Source organism: Globicephala melas, chromosome 9, assembly GCF_963455315.2.
Source record: "Globicephala melas chromosome 9, mGloMel1.2, whole genome shotgun sequence".
NCBI lineage: Eukaryota > Metazoa > Chordata > Mammalia > Artiodactyla > Delphinidae > Globicephala > Globicephala melas.
In genome coordinates, this window is record NC_083322.1 from 18,627,557 (window position 1) to 18,645,600 (window position 18,044).

General features: G+C 39.3%; 1 protein-coding gene across 2 annotated transcripts in view; it reads right to left on the reverse strand.

The window, feature by feature from the left end:
- The window catches only part of EXOC4 (exocyst complex component 4), an 807,055-nt gene that overhangs the window by 38,361 nt on the left and 750,650 nt on the right, over nt 1–18,044 (reverse strand). For both annotated transcript variants that reach the window (XM_030853847.2, XM_060305296.1), the window contains one exon: nt 17,504–17,663. In XM_030853847.2, the coding sequence (XP_030709707.1) occupies nt 17,504–17,663 (160 nt within the window). The remainder of the gene's footprint in view (nt 1–17,503; nt 17,664–18,044) is intronic.

Sequence of the window (18,044 nt, forward strand, 5' to 3'; positions counted from 1 at the left end):
TTAACTAATAGAATGTGGTAGACGAGATACTGCACCAGTCCTGGGTCTAGGTCTTAAAAAGGCCTGGAAGCTCCTACTTTCATGCTTTTGGGAGTCTTCTTACTGTGTAAGAAGTATGACTACCCTGATGGAGAAACCACATGGAAAAGCTATATGAAAGGGAGGAATCTCTGAGACTACATGGGGTGGGGGGAGGGATCCAGCCACCTGAGCATCCCAGCTGAGCCCAGCCTTCCAGCTATCCCCACCGGACATATGAGGCAAACTATCTTGGATGTCCCAGCCCCATGTGCCACCAGATTACAGCCATGCAAAACACCCCAGGATGGGCCAGCAGAAGAACTGTACAGCTGAGCCCTAGTCAATCTTCTAAATCAGGACCAATATAATGGTCATGGTTCTTGGTATTAAGTCTTGGGATAATTTATTATATAGCAAAGGATAATGCAAACAAATGTATAGATCCAGTAATTAAGTTTTCTCAGCTACAGGGAGCCAAGCTATAGGGCATGCAATCCAGCCAATTTTGTTTTCTTTTTAAAAAAGTAAAATTCTTGATTAGAATTTAAGTACTCTCTATAATGGATCAAGATAAAGAGATATGATATAATTTTTTATATCAAAACTTCAATAGTGATGAGTAATAATGTAAGACTCCAAGCTTTACTGAGGATTGACAGGATTAAAAGCTAAATTTTTTTCCTATGTATGTATGGAACAATCAAGATTCTAAGTTACAGAGACGGAATTATCAAAAGGATTCTGGGTAAGTCATAGATGATTCAGGAAGACTGAAGAATCAGACTTGGAAAGTGAGCAGGGTAAACAATGCTAGGCACAGTTGGGTTCGAGGCCAAAATCACTCCAGGATCACTCTTCAAGGACAGTTTCTTGAAGATGCCACCATTGCTGCTGCTAAGCATAGAACACCACGTCTTAACTCTGCTGCCAGCAGAACTGGATGCTGACCGCGCCATGGCCACTGCTGCTGCTGCTACCCCAGGTGACTGAAAGTTGCCACTGCTGCTGATACCATGTCACAAGACTCTATATCACCCCTGTACTCAGAGTCCTGAGCTCCCTGATTTAGAGTTTCGAGTAGGTGCATCTGATCGGCCCAGCCAAGGCTGGGTCCCCATCGAGTGATCAAGCCTGGACTCTGGGTTTTTATAATGGAAGATGGGCTCTGCCTCCCTCCAAGGCCACGTTGTGGGGAATTCCCTAAACACAGAAAGAAGCTAGGTGGTCCAAAACTGACAAATATCAATCATATATCACTATTTTACTTTCCTTTAAAAATGACTCGGTTTTCTATTGATAGAACAAAAGATATAACTTCTTTCTTCCCCCTCCTTTCTGAATACATTAAATTCATTTGAAAAAAACAATAGCTTCTTAAAAGCTATTTTAAGACAATTTCATCAGTCATTGTATTACCATCACATGTAGATGTTTTACTGATACGTTGGGAATTGAGGTTTGCACTTGGCAGTAACCCCTCTCTTCCTGTGCTGTCTGGTCTAGTCTTCCTTCCTGACCTGGACACCCTGTAATGCTGCTGCTGGGCCAGGTCTCTTGGAGGTCCCATCCCCCATCCTGGCCTTGTTGGACCCAACAATGACTATGATCATTCCTAGACAGGCCTTAGGTGCTGTGCTAAAATCCCTTCTCATAATCTTTCTGGTTTTCTTTTGTTTATCCCTACAGGCCTACATAACAATCTCTCCTTTCATTTTCCCTCAGGGAAGATAAAAAATTGTTACCCTTCCTTCAAAAGCCCTTTCAACTAGGAATACCCCGTCATCATTGTTCTAATAGAATCTACAAGATCACTGAGGCTGTGGTATATCTTCTTGAAATACTAATGCATTACATTGTCATGAGCTGTATAGCACAACAGCTAAAATGCAGACAGACCTGGCTTTGAATCATGGTTCTGTCATTTACTAGTTGTGTACACCTTGGGTTATTTAATCTTTCAGAGACTCAATTTTCCCATTTGTAAAATGAAAACTAAGAGCTAAGCACACTAGGTTATTATAAGGATTAAATAAGATAATGTGTATAAATCACATAAGCAGAGTGCCTTACACAAAGTATGTACTCAATACAATAGTTGTTATTAGTAATAATAACAAGAATAAAATAATAAACAATATTTATTTTAAGCAATTTGTTGTTACTACCTAGTTTTACTTATGTGTGGAAAAATGAGATGCTGTGACCGAATTACAGAGCTATAAAAACTTTACGACGCGGCATGAAAAGAAAATGAGGCGTTACAGTTAATCAGATGTTCTGGCCTATACTGAGACATCATATTGAATCATCAATTTTTAAAGGCAGAATACAGTAAAATATACGTAATGCTAAAACTATACTAAATGCGGTAGTCTTCTTTGATGCGGGACAGGATTTTCCATCCTCAGGGGTAAATATCATTACACTGAAAAAACACAGAGGTCCCAGGTGGTATGATTTTTCATACAGAAGAATTATCAATAACCGATTCTTAACTGCTCTTCTATCTGGTTCTAAATATAAATAATATTTCAAAGAAAGAGATTAATATGGGAAAGGGAAAAACAAACTTATTGTTCTAAGAAAAGGACAGTCTGATATAGGAGACTAAACAAACCTTTGAAGTTAGGGTTTATAATGGCTCACTGATCAGGCAGGAATGGCCAGGACAGATTAGACAGAATAGAAAAACTTAATATTAATATTAATTATTTGAGTTAAAAAGAACTGTGAACATGTCTAATGTATAGTTCATATTTTTAGGGGTGAGCCAGCCTCAGCGCCAACAGCAGGATACCTGTGTGTGATCGTTAAGTCACGCTGGCCAGTATCTGCCTGGGTGAGGATCCCTTTTAAGGTAGTTGCCAAAGGGAAATTTGTCTTTCATTCTACAGGTGAGCTAACACAGGGGTGGATGTTATCCAAACAGATCTGCACAGGTCCTGTGAGAAGAAAGGGATCTCATGAAAGGAGCTGCAGCTTTTACTGGAAAACTGCATTTTTTTCTAACTTAAAAAAAGGAAAAAGAGCTATTAGAGACTCTTTGGCTTCAGGGCCCAAATTTAAACATATGCCATTGGTGAGGAGACTCAAAATGCCTGAGAGGACATTCTTTTCCTCTGCACACAACAAAAAGTAAATATTTAAGGCTCATTAGAGGAACTGGCAAATAGCTGATAGCCAATAGCTACAAAATTTAATGAAGGCAATCAGCTCCCTGGCAGACATATGCTTCCCTTGTTCAAATGTAAGTTATGTGTCATTATCACTTCAATACTTTCATCCCTGGAGAACCAGGAAACCAAGAAAGGAAAAAAATGCAAAATTTCTGAAAACTGAAAAATAAAAATTCTTCGATGCTATATAATTAAAGTTAACAACAGAAACAGACCCACCGCCACATACATGCAGCGGAGAGAAGCTGAAACTTCAAACAACTGACTTATCACAGCAAGTAATTACTTTATGTTTTTCACAAACATTTGAAACCTATTATTACTTTCACGGTGGCACACATCAACAGAAGACTGTCACCTAAGGGAGAAATGGTGAACTGGGCTGTAATTAATTTCTGGTCGAATATATCATGAAGCCTTTAATGTTGTCAATAAAATGCTCTAGCCACTAAAAATCCCCAACCTCTCCCTCCCTCCTCTGTCCCCTGTACCCCAAAATGTTTAATCAGCGTCTTTGTGAAAGACTGCCAAAAGGAGTATGAGATGCGGTATTAATGCTCACTGCAAAGTTGAGGCCATCGATCCGCTCCTTGCCTTGACCCAGGTATCAAGAGAGAGACGTCAATCAAGAGCTGGCCTCTCATACCCCGCCTTGTTTTTTTCATCTGACTCCCATCTCCAATTGAGAAAAACAGAAGGTGTGCAATTCTTTGGAGAAATTTAAACATGTGGATACCAGGCAATGGAAATCATTACAGCAGCAACTGAAGGCTATATCCTTAAAGGTTAGAACACAAAGATTAAGAGTGCCTCCAGGAAAAACTGAAATGGCTGATCTGAATAAAACCTTTCCATCAATTGGAAAACCACAGCACAGCAAAGGAGATGAAGAGCTACAGCAGATGTGACATTTATATTTTTGAGTACCTACATGTTTATTTTTTGAGTTACTGTTCAGAGTCTTATATGACCTTTATAGGTCATGCAAAAAACAGTAGCCAGCTTCTCTATCTGTCTAACTCCCCAGTACGTGTGGTGAGCAAATGCTACAACCATGATCTTGACTGTGAAAAGAAACAGGCCTACAATGCTTCTTTCTTCATTCATTCATTTATTCATTCACACACACATGCATTAGTTCGTCCATCCTGTCAACAAACATTAAAGCACCTGCTTTACACTGTATACCTGAGGAATCTTTACAGTATCTTTATGGAATTAGATGGAAGTTAACTACCCTCCTTTTAAAAGCCTTTCCTCTGATGGTCTCCTTTGACAGGGGTCGAGGTGGAGCTCTAGACCCCTTAACCCCATCTCTGGCTACACATAGTGCAACTCGGGGCGAGTCTTATCTGCAAGATACCCTAGAGTTGATCTTCTAGTCAAACCCTTATTTTATAGATGAGGAAACTTCAGCCAAGAGAGCTCAAGTGACAAGTGCACAAGTTTATGCAAAAATCATGGGCTGAATTTGTTTACCAGCCACCCATTAGATACAAAAATACTATTTTGTTCACCCCGAAACTTCCAAGAACACAACGTGACTCTGCCTCAAAATAATAATGGTGACTCCGTAGGGGTTTTAAATGATGATTTAACCTAATCCATAAACGTGCTTTCAGGTAATTTTTACTTTCACTGCCTGCAGCAGGAGAAGAAAAAAGAGTAATGGGGACTGAAGGGGAATAAGAGGCTGAAAGAAAAATGGCCTGGATATTGTAGAGTCTCGAAGAACATGAGGTTAGGCCAGTATTCCTCCAAGAGTGCCCCAAACTACCTGCATCAGGATCCCCTGGGCACTTGTTAAACAAACTGCAGTTGCCCGGGCCCCACCTTCAACCTTCTAAGTTGGAATTTTTAGGAATGGAATCAAAGAATTCCACCTAAAGCAAGTTCCCTAGGAAATTCTTATACCCTGTAGCTTTTGAGAACCACCTGGTTAATCGGCTTGGTGTTTTAAGAGTATAGGCGTATGTACTTGGGATTTATGATAGAGTTTACCAGTGATATGAATCGTGTACTGGTTCTAATTTGCGGTATGGTTCCAAGAGCATGGTCTTGGGCGTCCAGTGCTATTGCTCCAGGACGGTTGTTTGGAAAGCGGGCAGAGGACCAACAAGCAGCACCAAGGACCTAATGGCTGAGCAAAACCAGGCCCAACACATTCCAGCATAAGAGGGAGCTGCAGAGTCCTCCAGTGACACTGCTAATTAAAGCATTAATTACAACTGCCAAGACCAGAGCTCAACGGAGACACACAACCAGAAAAAATAAAGGAAAAGAAAATGTTTGAAAGATGAGAGCCTAACTGAAAAATAAAATCGTATTTTAATTAAACGAAGCAAAACAGAAACCCAGTATTACCAGATGACAGCCCTGATTTCACATGGTTAAGAACATTCAGAGACTTTGGGGTTGGACTGACCTAAGTTTGAACCCTGAATCTTATTATTCTGTAAACTGGGAATTTACTTAGCCTCTTCAGGCTTTAGTTTTTTTCAACTAGAAAATGGGGTAATAATAGCTACATATATAGTTTCAGGGAGGATTCAGTGAACCAATGTAGGTAGAGCATTTCCTATGGTTTGTGTCATTTACTGAGTTCGATTATATAACAGTAACAATAATTGCCCTTTCATTAAAATGGTAACATATCATCATCGTCACTGGGAGAAACTAACTAATTTAGGCCTCTAGGTGATTCACACTAAAGGTACTTGATTTCTAGAAGCTGCCTTTGCTTTAGTGAAAGTCAGTCCGGAGTCAAAGGTTTACAAGGCTAGGTACATGTTTATTTCTTGGTAACCTATCTGTAATTAGCTATGGACGCTCTCCGATACGTGCATGGAAATTCATATTCATCAAACATACTTGAAAACTCCAATTACATTTTGGAACACTTTAGATTGCTTACTATTACGAAGAAGTAAAGGAAAATGAAAACAAATTCAGAAACCAAAAGCAAGCAAAACAAATCATGGCAACTAGTCACAGGAACTTTATAATGAAGTGGGGAGGAAGAACACATTAATAAAAATTAGAGCAATAAAATATTAAATGATGGGTACAAATGAAGAACCATATTGATATAATGAGGTATTAATTACAGAGTACAGAAAATAGAGGTGGGGGAGGAAAGAGATTATAAAGCGAGAAATCGATGTGGACCTGGCTGTTAGGGGGGCTGAGAGAGCAAAAGGGCCTGGCTGGGTGCTGACCACTGAGCTCACTGTGGCCACCTGGCCTCCTTGCAGCACTGTGGTCTTGTTCTCTTAGACTGGCAAATGGTGTTAGGCAAAGCAGGGGGGTGGGAATGGAGAGAAAGGCTTTTTGTAAAAGATGGAACAAGAAAGGGAGTGCAGAAGGAAGTCTGGTCTTGATATGGTTTGTAAGGGGTTGTAGCTCTGCTTTTACCACTGTAGCAATTGTGCCTGTTTCCTACTTTTAAGCATCAAAATCAAACATTCTATCTTAATTTATAAAACAAGACAGGTCAGCCTTCAGCCTCAAGTTTTTCAGTAAGAATTCTAATAGAGTCAATAAATGGTCATTCATGGGCTCTAGTCACAGAATAAGCTTAATGCCTTTCTAGAACAATGCAATCTTTTCCTGGCAGAAAATGGCCTCACTGGGTGAATTAATTTAATTTCCGCACTACGACGACTACAGAGGTAGTGCAGGGGATATAAATAGCACAATGTGATGACAGATTCTGGACAAGTCACTTCTGATTTCTGTTCCTTGGGATCTTTATTGGAAATAACAACACCTGTCACCTATGCTAATCTCTGAATCATTCCAATGCACGACCACTGGCTGCCAATAATCTCGAGGAACCCTAAATTATACATTGACATTACGTATGTACAAGGTATGGTGACATTAATTGAGCGTAATCAAAAGAAATCTTACTTAATCAAGGCCTCACACATCAGATAGTTTATGAGAAATCAAACACCAGTACTGACAGGTATTACTTTTTGAGAGCCTTCTGAGTACTCACTGTTTTATGGTGCTCTTGGGGGATATGAAGACCAGGAGGCATATTCACTTGCCTTCAGAGAGCCCTAATTAAGCAATTGATGTATGGAACCTACTATAAGTGCAATAAACATAGAAAAAGGAGATCAGTAGAAAGTGGTATGGTTAGAAATAGGTATGGTCAGAAACAAAGTCAAATAAAAGTTTAATTAGGGGGATGTAATGCTATTTAAATCTACTCATAAAGATATTTACGAAAATTCCTCAGAGATCATGCCATACAAATTTGTTTTGTTACTAAATTTTACTAACTGGCATACTTCCTTAAAGGTATTTAGCCCATTATATTTCCCAATTTACTTGGGTACTTGGGAAAGTCAGGGCTAGTTTTGCATCACCATTAAATTCAAGAGGCATAACAGAATTTTTAGTGGCATCATCATTAAAAGAATTTTGGTAGCATACTAATCTCTCCTACAAAATCAATCACAAATCCACATGGTTAATGATCTTGAGTCAAAAATCTGGAGTATTGCAGGTAAAGGGTAGAAAAGGTATAGGTTATCCCCGAATCAGAAAGGCAGTTAAGACTAATGGCACAATAAAGTTGGGGGAAAATGTGCAAATGATGTGAAAAAAGAATTTTTTTTAGAAACAAAGTTGCTCTACAAGCAAGGCAAGCAAAGAAACTTTTACGAAATGCGGGGGTGTTTCATATTTTCAGCCGAGCCACCTCTGAAGCTTACCCACCTCCTGACTGTCGCATCAGAGTGACAGGGAGTTAGGGGACCACAGGTCTGTCTAGATGTCTGTGGGTGCTTCCAGCAGATGGCAGCATGTCATCGCTATTCCCTATCCATCAAAAAATGCCCTGGTCACTGCAAATAGGAAAACCCATAACTTTTCCTGCCCCAAACCAAAATAATGTTCCTGGTACAACAGGTCTGTAGGAAGTAAGTGTACCTAAGCAGCTCCCGTGGAAGGAATTCAATATTCTCAGCTACGCCAGAGGTCCTTCCTGGCCTTAGAGAAAGTACAAGGTCAAGGATAAAGCAGGGGTCCAAAACTGATATATTTAAGCTGGCTTTGTCAATTGCTCTGTCACCTTGAGGAAAGCACCTGAACAGTTTACCTCAAAGAGGAGTTGGAGAAATTAAAATGAGAAGATGCTTTCATTTACTGAGAAGAAAGATGCTGTATCAATTTGTGGGTAAAGGACTACTGCAGTGCAGGCAGCACCTTCACATGCTGTCCTTTTCTGGCTCTTGTACTGTGGGACCATTCCTTCCCTATCCTCTTCTGGGGTTCCTCTTCCTTCTCATGCCCTTTACATGCTGGTGTTCCGCAGGAGATGGTTCGCCATCTCCTCTAATAGTTGTTTTTTTGTTGTTGTTGTTGTTGTTTTTGGCGGTACACGGGCCTCTCACTGCTGCGGCCTCTCCCGTTGCGGAGTACAGGCTCCAGACGCGCAGGCTCAGTGGCCATGGCTCACGGGCCCAGCCGCTCCGCGGCATGTGGGATCTTCCCGGACCAGGGCACGAACCCGTGTCCCCTGCATTGGCAGGCGGACTCTCAATCACTGTGCCACCAGGGAAGCCCTCCTCTAATAGTTTTAAACAACAACCCCATGCTGATGATTCCCCAAACTGTTCAATCCAGGCCCCTCCCATCCTTCACTCTCCTCCAAGCTTCTAGCTTACACATCCTGTTGCACGTGAGCCACCTCCACTCGGAAATCTCACAGGCATCTTACACTTGTCATGTCCACGATGATCTTCCTTCCACAAAGCCTATTCCTCCCTCTTCCTGTAGGCGTATCTTATTTGATGGTACTGGGACCCAGCTAGATAGCCATGTCAGAGAGTGGCGGTCATCCCTGACTCATTTTTCTTTATCTTCACCATTCAATCGCTCTTTAAATCCTGCACATTTTAGCTCGTTCACACGTCTCAAATCTGTCTCCTCCATCCCCACCAGGACAGATCTGGTTCAGGCCCTACACACCTCTCTCTTTACAATCACCTTCCAATTGGTCGGCAAGGCCTCCAGCTTTATTGCCCTCAAGTCCATTTCCTATACAGCTACTGAAATTATTTTCTTAGAATACAAACCTGACCATCTCACTCTTCTGCTTAAAGCCCTTTAGGTCACCAACAGCATAAAGTTGTCACTCCACAAATATTTATTGAATGCCTACTACATGCCAGGTATTGTTCTTAGCCCCGGGGCTACAGAAGTGAACAAGAGTCCTTGCCTTCTGGAGCTCACAGACAGGCGAGGAACAAGTAAACAAGTAAATATAAAATATGTTAGATGGTGATACGTGCTGAAACATAAATCAGGGTAAGGAACATAGGGAGTGCTGGTGGGAGAAGAAGGCATGATTTGAAACTGTAGAGAGAAAGCCTCTGATAGGGTGGCGCTTATCCTGAGCTAGTTCTGATTTCTCCTCAGGTCTCCTATTTTATCACTCCCTTCCTTGAGCATCTGCTCCAGTCACTCTAACTGCCCTTTCTGTTCCAAATGGCTCTCTCCCTACCCTGGATAATTTCATTTAAGATTAGTATTAAGTATCACCTCCTCCAAAAATTAATTCTGCCTCCATTTCCTCTCTCTCCAGATGGGTTAGGGGAACTCAAAAAAGCATTAGATATTTCCTTTATAAAGTTCCTCATTAATGTGAGTAAAAAACTTGGGCTACTTATTTCCTATGACTTAACATTTAGGATTTTCAAAGCTTTAAAGCTCAACCTTTAAAAAAATTGAGGTATAATTGTCATATAACATTATATTAGTTTTTCTTTTCTAGAAAAAAAAAAAACCCAGCTTTATTGAGATGTAATTCACATACCATACAATTCACTCATTTAAAATGTACAATTAAATGTCTTTTAGTATATTTACAAGGTTGTGCAACTGTCAGCACAATCTATCTTGGAACATTTTCATCACCCCAAAAGGAAACCTTGTACCCATGTCCCTATTTCCTTCCAACCCACCTACTCTAAGTAACCACTACTCACTCTCCTTTCTACCCCTATAACTTTGGCTATTTTGGGCATTTCATATGAATGGAGTTAAACAATATATGGTCTTTTGTAACTGGCTTCTTTCACTTAACATAAAGTTTTCAGGGTTCATCCATGTTGTATTATACATCAGTACTTTAGCTTTTAGTTGAATGATACCAATCGTATGTATGGATTTATCAAATTTTATTTATCAGTCGATGGTTACCTAGCTTGTTTCCACTCTTTGGTTTTTATGAATAATGCTGCCATGAAAATTTGTGTACAAGTTTTTGTGGAGATATAAGTTTTCATTTCTCTTGGGTATATGTCTAGGAGTACAATTGCTGGGTCATGTGGTAACTCTATGTTTAATTTTTTGAGGAACTGATGAATTGTTTTCCAAAGCAGCTGCCCCATTTTATATTCCTATCAGCAATGTATGAATGTTCCAGTTTCTCCACATCCTCTCTAACACTTGCTATTGTCTCTTTTTGATTATAGCAATCCTAGTGGGTGTAATGTGGTAACTTATTTTGATTTTGATTTGCATTTCCCTAGTAACAAATAATGTTGAGCATCTTTTCATGTGTATATTAGCCATCTATATATCTTCTTTGGAGAAATGTCTATTCAAATCCTTTGCCTATTCTTTTTATTAATAATTTTATTTTTCCCCAATAGTTTTAGATTTAGAGAAAAATTGAGTAGAACAGAGACTTCCCATATAACTTACCCCGAGATTCCCTATTACTAACATCTTACATTAGTATGATACATTTATCACAACTGATGAACCAATATTGATACATTATTATTAACTAAAGTCCATAGTTTATTCACATTTCCTTAGTTTTTACCTAACATCCTTTCTCTGTTTCAGAATCCTATCCCGGATACTACATTACATGTAGTTGTCATGTCTTCTTAGGTTCCTCTTGGCTACAATAGTTGGTCAGATTTTCCTTGTTTTTGATAACCTTGACAGTTTGGAGGAGTACTGGACAGGTATTTTGTAGGATGTGCATATATTCGAATTTATTTGATATTTTTTCTCTCTATTATATGCATGATTTATGCATGTTGATGCTGACCTTGACTGCCTGACTGAAATACTGTGTGTCAGATTTCTCCACTATAAAGTTACTCTCCCCCATTCCATATGTACTCTCTGGAAGGAAGTCACTATGTGAAACCTACCTTAAGAAGTGGAATGTTTGGCTCCCCTACCTTTATTTTTTATAAGTTTATTTATTTATTTAGGCTGCATTGGGTCTTCGTTGCTGTGAGTGGGGTTTCTCTAGTTGCAGCGAGTGGGGGCTACTCTTTGTTGAGGCTCACAGGCTTCTCATTGCAGTGGCTTCTCTTGTTGCAGAGTACTGGCTCTTGGCGCATGGGCTTCAGTAGTTGTGGCACATGGGCTCAGTCGTTGTGGCACGTGGCTCAGTAGTTGTGGCTTGCAGGCTGTAGAGCGCAGGCTCAGTAGTTGTGGCGCACGGGCCCAGCCGCTCCGCGGCATGTGGGATCTTCCCGGACCAGGGCTCGAACCCGTGTCCCCTGCACTGGCAGGTGGATTCTTAACCACTGTGCCACCAGGGAAGTCCCTCCCCTACCTTTAGAGTACGGTAGCTACAGAATCTATTTGGAATGCCTCTGCACAGATTTGTCTCTTCCTCGTTTACCAATGTATTCAATCATTTATATCAGTATGGACTTATGGATATTTATTTTATACTTTGGGTCATAATTCAGTACTACTTTATTTTCTTACTCAGATTATCCCAACTTTGCCATTGGGAGCTCTTTCTGTTGGTTCCTGTGCCTCTTTGACACAATGTGTTATGTGTGTGCATGTTTTTAGTACTTCCTTACTTTATGGTACTACAAGATGCTCCAGGCTCATCTTGTATATTTCCTGCTCCAGTCCTACAATCAGCCATTTCCCCCAAGATCCCTGCTTTCTTTTTTTGAAGAATAGTACTTAGAAACCAGATTCGGGTTACTAGGTATGCTCATTGCTACTGAGATATCTTTATCTGGTCTTTAATTAGATTATTTGTTTTTGTATTATTGAGTTGTAAGAATTCTTTATATATTCTGGATATGAGTCTCTTATCAGATATATGATATCCAAATATTTCCTCCCACTCTATTGGCTGTCTTTCACTTTCTTGATTCAATCTCTTATTGAGTTAAACAAATATTGGTGTATTGTACTTCTCCATATAAACTTATGTTCAGAGGCGGCAGTTCAGGTAAGATTTCTTTTCTCTTTTGGTCCCCGGGTACCAAACGGTTCCTTCTCTACCAGTGAGATTTTTCTGGTATCTTCTGTGGAGATGCTCCTGCTTCACAGTATGGGCACTATACATGGGAGATATAGAGCTTCACTGGTTAAGTCAGCATATATAGAACAGCTTCAAAGCTAACCTGGAGCTGCTGGAAGAGGGACTGGGGCTAGAGAGGGGTGGGGCATCTAGAAGCAGAGAGTGTCCATCATTAAAAACAAAATCACTCGGTTAGTATCCCTCTAAGAGTGATCATAACTCTGCTACATCATGGGAAATAGATGATGAGTACCTACGCTGGGAAAAGCAGGGCTTTCTTAGTAACCATTCAATGAGAAAAGAGAGGCTGCCAATTTGGTCTTTTACACCTCACACCAGAATCACTCTAATTGCGTTTTTGTTTGCTCTGAATGCTTCAGACCCTACTATGGAATTGAGGAATGAGCAGCTTTCCCCAAATTTGAAGCTTGTTCCTACACTAGGTAAGTTGTATAGGGCAGATAAAGGAATGCAGGTCTCCAAATATGCTTAGAGGTTTCAGTATGTCTATTCACTATCCAACAACAAGGATATAAGAGATTATAATTTTGATTTAATGTGAAAATGGGAAGTGGTAGATAGGGTGTAGCACTACAAATCAAGTACCATTTATTTAGGAAATGAAGAAAAATTTAATACACTTTGATATTCATTGACAGCTTACAAATTAATTTTCCAAATCCAATATCATCTGTTCCTGAGTTCCATTAAGGTAGGCAGCGCAATTTTCATCAGAGAAGTTCAGTGATTTACCTAAAGTAACACAGCTCCAAGCTAGGACTCTAGCACCTTAAGAGTGGTTTGACTTCCACCACAGTGTTCTTGCTAACAGAATCTTAAAAGGTCGAATGGTTTAAGAGGGCAGCCAGGGAAGCCATCTCAATTTTAGTGTGTTCTTGATTTATGGATCTAAACACAATCTGAAAAGACTAACCTAATATATTTTTGACCCAGAGTTGACCCAAACCCAATCCTAACTTGCAAAAGGAGGAAAGCTGAAGTTGAAGGTTTGAGGCCATCAATCTTGTTACACATCTTAGATGGAAAACATCAGCAAACTAGCCAAGAAAAGGATTACTGAGCAAAAGTGAAGGAAAACAGCTAACAGGTAGGAGTATTCTAGATGTACATAAAAGAGTGTGAGTTTAAATATAATGAAGATCCTTTACATTGGAAAAATTCTCTGTATATGAACTGTCTATGTTTATACACACACACACACACACACACACACAGAGTAATATCTTTTTTTTTTCCCAACCAAGATATTCTGAAATTTACATGGAAAACCAGTGCAGGGAACATTGGAACATGGAAAACAATGGAATATTGAGGAATGGCCAACCTTCTCTCATGAGGAATCTAAAAATACAAAATGTGACTGCCTGTATTCTTCAGCATTCTCCAGAGAAACAGAACTAAATGGATGTGTGTACATAAAACTATATTACGTATATACACATATATCTATATCTATATATATAGAGTGATTTTTTATTGGGGTTATAATTGACATATAACATTATATTAGTTTCAGGTGTACAACACGAGTCAATATTTGTATATATTGTGAAATGATCACCACAATAAATCTAATTCACATCCAGGAAAAAAAAAAAAAAGGCCTTCTACTTTCAAGTTAGTCTGTAGTGATTTTCCAGGACAAAGCCTCTTTTTGAGTCTGAAAAATCAGCGGTTGGGTCAAAACCATAGCAGAGAAAATTACCATAGGGGACAGGGTCTCTCTGCAATTCTGGTCATGTTATAGGTTATCTTGATCCTTTGCTTACCCAAGATTTATCCCTATTAGAGATTAGCTGGAGCAAAGGTGTGTATGAAAAAAAAGACAACTCAACAATACCACTGAGTAGTGGTTTACCACTACTCAACAATACCGCTGAGTAAAAGAGTCAGCATGAATGGAATCAGTGCAGATCTCTCATTTCTTTATTATGGAAGGAGTGTTCTATTTTCCACTGGCCGGGAAGGCTATGAAAGTAAAAAACTACAAGAGCCTTGCAACTTCTTGTTAAATAAGTTTTCTGACACATGGCAACTAGTGATTAATTACTGTGTTAGAAGATTACATTCCTATAGAGATTTGCTGGAAATACAGATGCTGTCTATGCTTGATTAGACATTGCTTAAGGAATGCTGAGACACACTGCTGCTACAGTCTATTATTTCTGGCTATTTTGGTATCGCTGTTATATTTACTTTACATAGCTTCACATTCAGTAGAATTGATAGAGCCCATTTCATAAAACCTGTCCCTACCAAAAACAAGAACAGAAAAAAATAAGGCTATGAAGTGTGTTTATGTATATGTGTATGTATGAGAGCGAGAGAAAATGAAGGAGAAAGAGACTACGAATAGTAGGGGTGTAGTACTCCTTTTTGTAATACTTTCTCTCTACAAAGAAAGAATTGCAAGGGAGATGCTCTGTTTCTCATAAGCCAATAAGAAAACTGACCCACGTCAGCTGGTTAAAACGTTCAGGGCATTAAAGATAAACTAAACTTTGTCATTATCCAAATTCTTTACCACAAAAAGAAGCCTTGATTTGATACCTAGTCATTCATCCAATACACAAAATGAGCACTTACTCTGGTCCATGCACTGAGGAAACAAAAAATCTGGGCTTCCTGGAGCTTACAAGTCTGGTAAAGATGTGTCTTTTGAGCTGAGATCAGGACAGAATCATCCAATGCTATACACTTAAGCTAGCCTATCTCCTCTCATAATCCATTAGGAGTAGTAATAGCAGTACCTCTCCCAAGAGGTCACATTTCAGCTTATACCCACTTCCTTGGATACCACTCCCAAATCCAACTGTGAAAGGCATGGCTTTGCGGAAGAATTGCTTTGCCGGTATACGGCCCATCGATGCCGACCTCAACACCGCCCAGTCAACATTTCATTATTCAGATGCTAGTGTTTTTACTATGTGTTCGGGCCCCATACTGTCTGCCAAAAGCTGTGTTAATTTACTTATTTCAGCTAAATAAAAAAAAATCATTTAAAAAAAGGTTGATTGAATTTAGGAATTATATTCCTCAGAGAATTAGTAACGCTTCTCCGTATCCCTCAGGCCTCCATGTTCTTACCTTCCCCTTGTCAATGTTATTATGAATAGACTAATTCAATAATGAGATCATTCCCCATCAGAGAGACCAAATAAATGCAGCATTCAGTCACACCTGGTTTCCCTAATCTGAGCAAGGAACGCTTTCCAACAAATTTAGCCTAAGATAGGGAATTTAATGAACACACACACAAATAGAAAGAAAGACAGGGAAGGAGGACAGAAAAGCAGAACAACAGGGTAGCAGTGGAACAAATGGAGTGATAGACTGGAGAAGACAGGTTAAAAGTGAAGATACTTGGTTATACGATTTCAAAACAAAGATCGTAGCATAGATGTCTTAATAACTGTCAAAGTAATATAACATTTCATCATCCCCTTAAGTGTCTCAAGAATTATTTCAACTTTTCTTGAACTTCTACAAGAATCAAAAAATCAAGTGGAAAAACACAGAAATACTAAATATTAGGTAGGAGCATTCTGGACTATTAAAAACAAAAGACTTCCTCGCCATAAAGGAGTTCATGGAATAATTCATCTAGGTATAATCGTCAATAAAGCACCAACACCATAATCATTATCCATCCTGTTCAAAACTTGAGTTTTCATTAAAGCTCCAAAGGTATGGCTAGTGTTGATACCATATGAAGAGAGAATAAAATTAACTCTTGTATCTGAAAAAGTGTACTATAAGGAAACACTAAAAACTGAGATCAGCAACCCTAGAAAAGAGAAAGTGAAAATGCTATTTAAAAAAGAACCTTCAATTACATAAAGTAACAGTGCGAGTAGTGATGAGTAACCATTTTCCCCCCAATGAAAAAAAGAAGGGGGGATGGGTTTCAACTGGGAAAGATAGAAGAGATGAGGAAAAAGATTCATGTAAAACTACATTCAACACGTTATTTAGGATGAGAGAAAATGTAAAAGATTCAAATGTCTACAAGTCTGCGTATACGTAGATAACTAAATTATGGTTTACTTACTCCATGGAACATTTGTTCAGGTGTTAAAAATAATACTTTCAAGGGATATTAATGGATATGGGAAAAACCATGCTTTCACAGATTATTATTGATATAGGAAAATGCAATTAAATGAGTAAAAAACCCATTAACAATTTTGTAAAGAGAAATGATATGCATGCCCATGAGAACTCACCAAGACACACAGCACATGTACAAAAACCAGGAGAAAGTGTATCACATATCATAGTCTCTAGATTAAAAGTTTATGACTAATGTTTATATATTCTTCTTTATATTTTATGTTACATATTTTATGCAATGAGTATATATTACTTTTACAATTAGAAAACAAAGTTACTAAAGTTCTGTAGTAAAAGAACTTAGGTTCGACAATAGGAAAAATCACCTGTTTAAGAGTTGTTAAACATCCAATAGAATTTTAGAGAATTACCTTCTCTATAACCAAAGTACATCTATTTGTTCCATTTTTTTCCTTTTTTTGAAATTGAGGTATAATTGACGTATTAGTTTTAGATGTAAACATAATAATTCAATATATGCATATATTGTGAAATGATAATCACAATAAGTTTAATTAACATCCGTCACTTCTGTTTCTCTTTTTTTTTTGTGGTATGCAGGCCTCTCACCACTGTGGCCTCTCCCGTTGCGGAGCACAGGCTCCAGACGTGCAGGCTCAGCGGCCATGGCTCACGGGCCCAGCCGCTCCGCGGCATGTGGGATCTTCCCGGACCGGGGCATGAACCCGTGTCCCCTGCGTCGGCAGGCGGACTCTCAACCACTGCGCCACCAGGGAAGCCCTCATTTTTTTTTAAACTAAGTTTTTAAGTACTAAGAACCCATTTTAAAAAATGACTTGATAGACAATGAGGCCTTGGCTTTGGTACAGGAACTGAGCCCAATCTTTCCTCCTACCTTGCAAAGTCCAGGTCTGCCTCCCGAGACATGGTGATGTTTGTCAAATTCTGCTGAAGGACAAAAATGTTCCTACACATCTTCTTGATGCCAGACTCACTGATGCGCCTGAAGTACTGGGCGCCATTAATAAGGATGCAGGAGATCAGGTGTCCTAGGCCTGAGGGATCAGCACAGGGCAGTGGGGAGGAAAGAGAAGACAGATTAGTGCCATCATGCTTTAACCGACATAGGATTTCTCTCTTCTACTGCTCAGAAAATTTAAATGACCAAGGAAAACTTATTTCTGATGGTTGGACCAGCTGATCTTACAATGATTTCAGAGTATTTAGACAGTGCCCAAGTAGTTACAAATGGGAAGACTTTCTGCTGGCAAAAAAACTGGTATATCTGCAGCTCCAGCACTGCCATATACAGTTAAAGCCACCATTCCAGGGCTTAGAGTACATGCCAGGTTGCTTTAAACTACTGAAGTGCAAAGAACTCTTGTTTTTCTGTACAGTTATTTTAAAGCAGAGAAGAACACATGTAAATATGATGA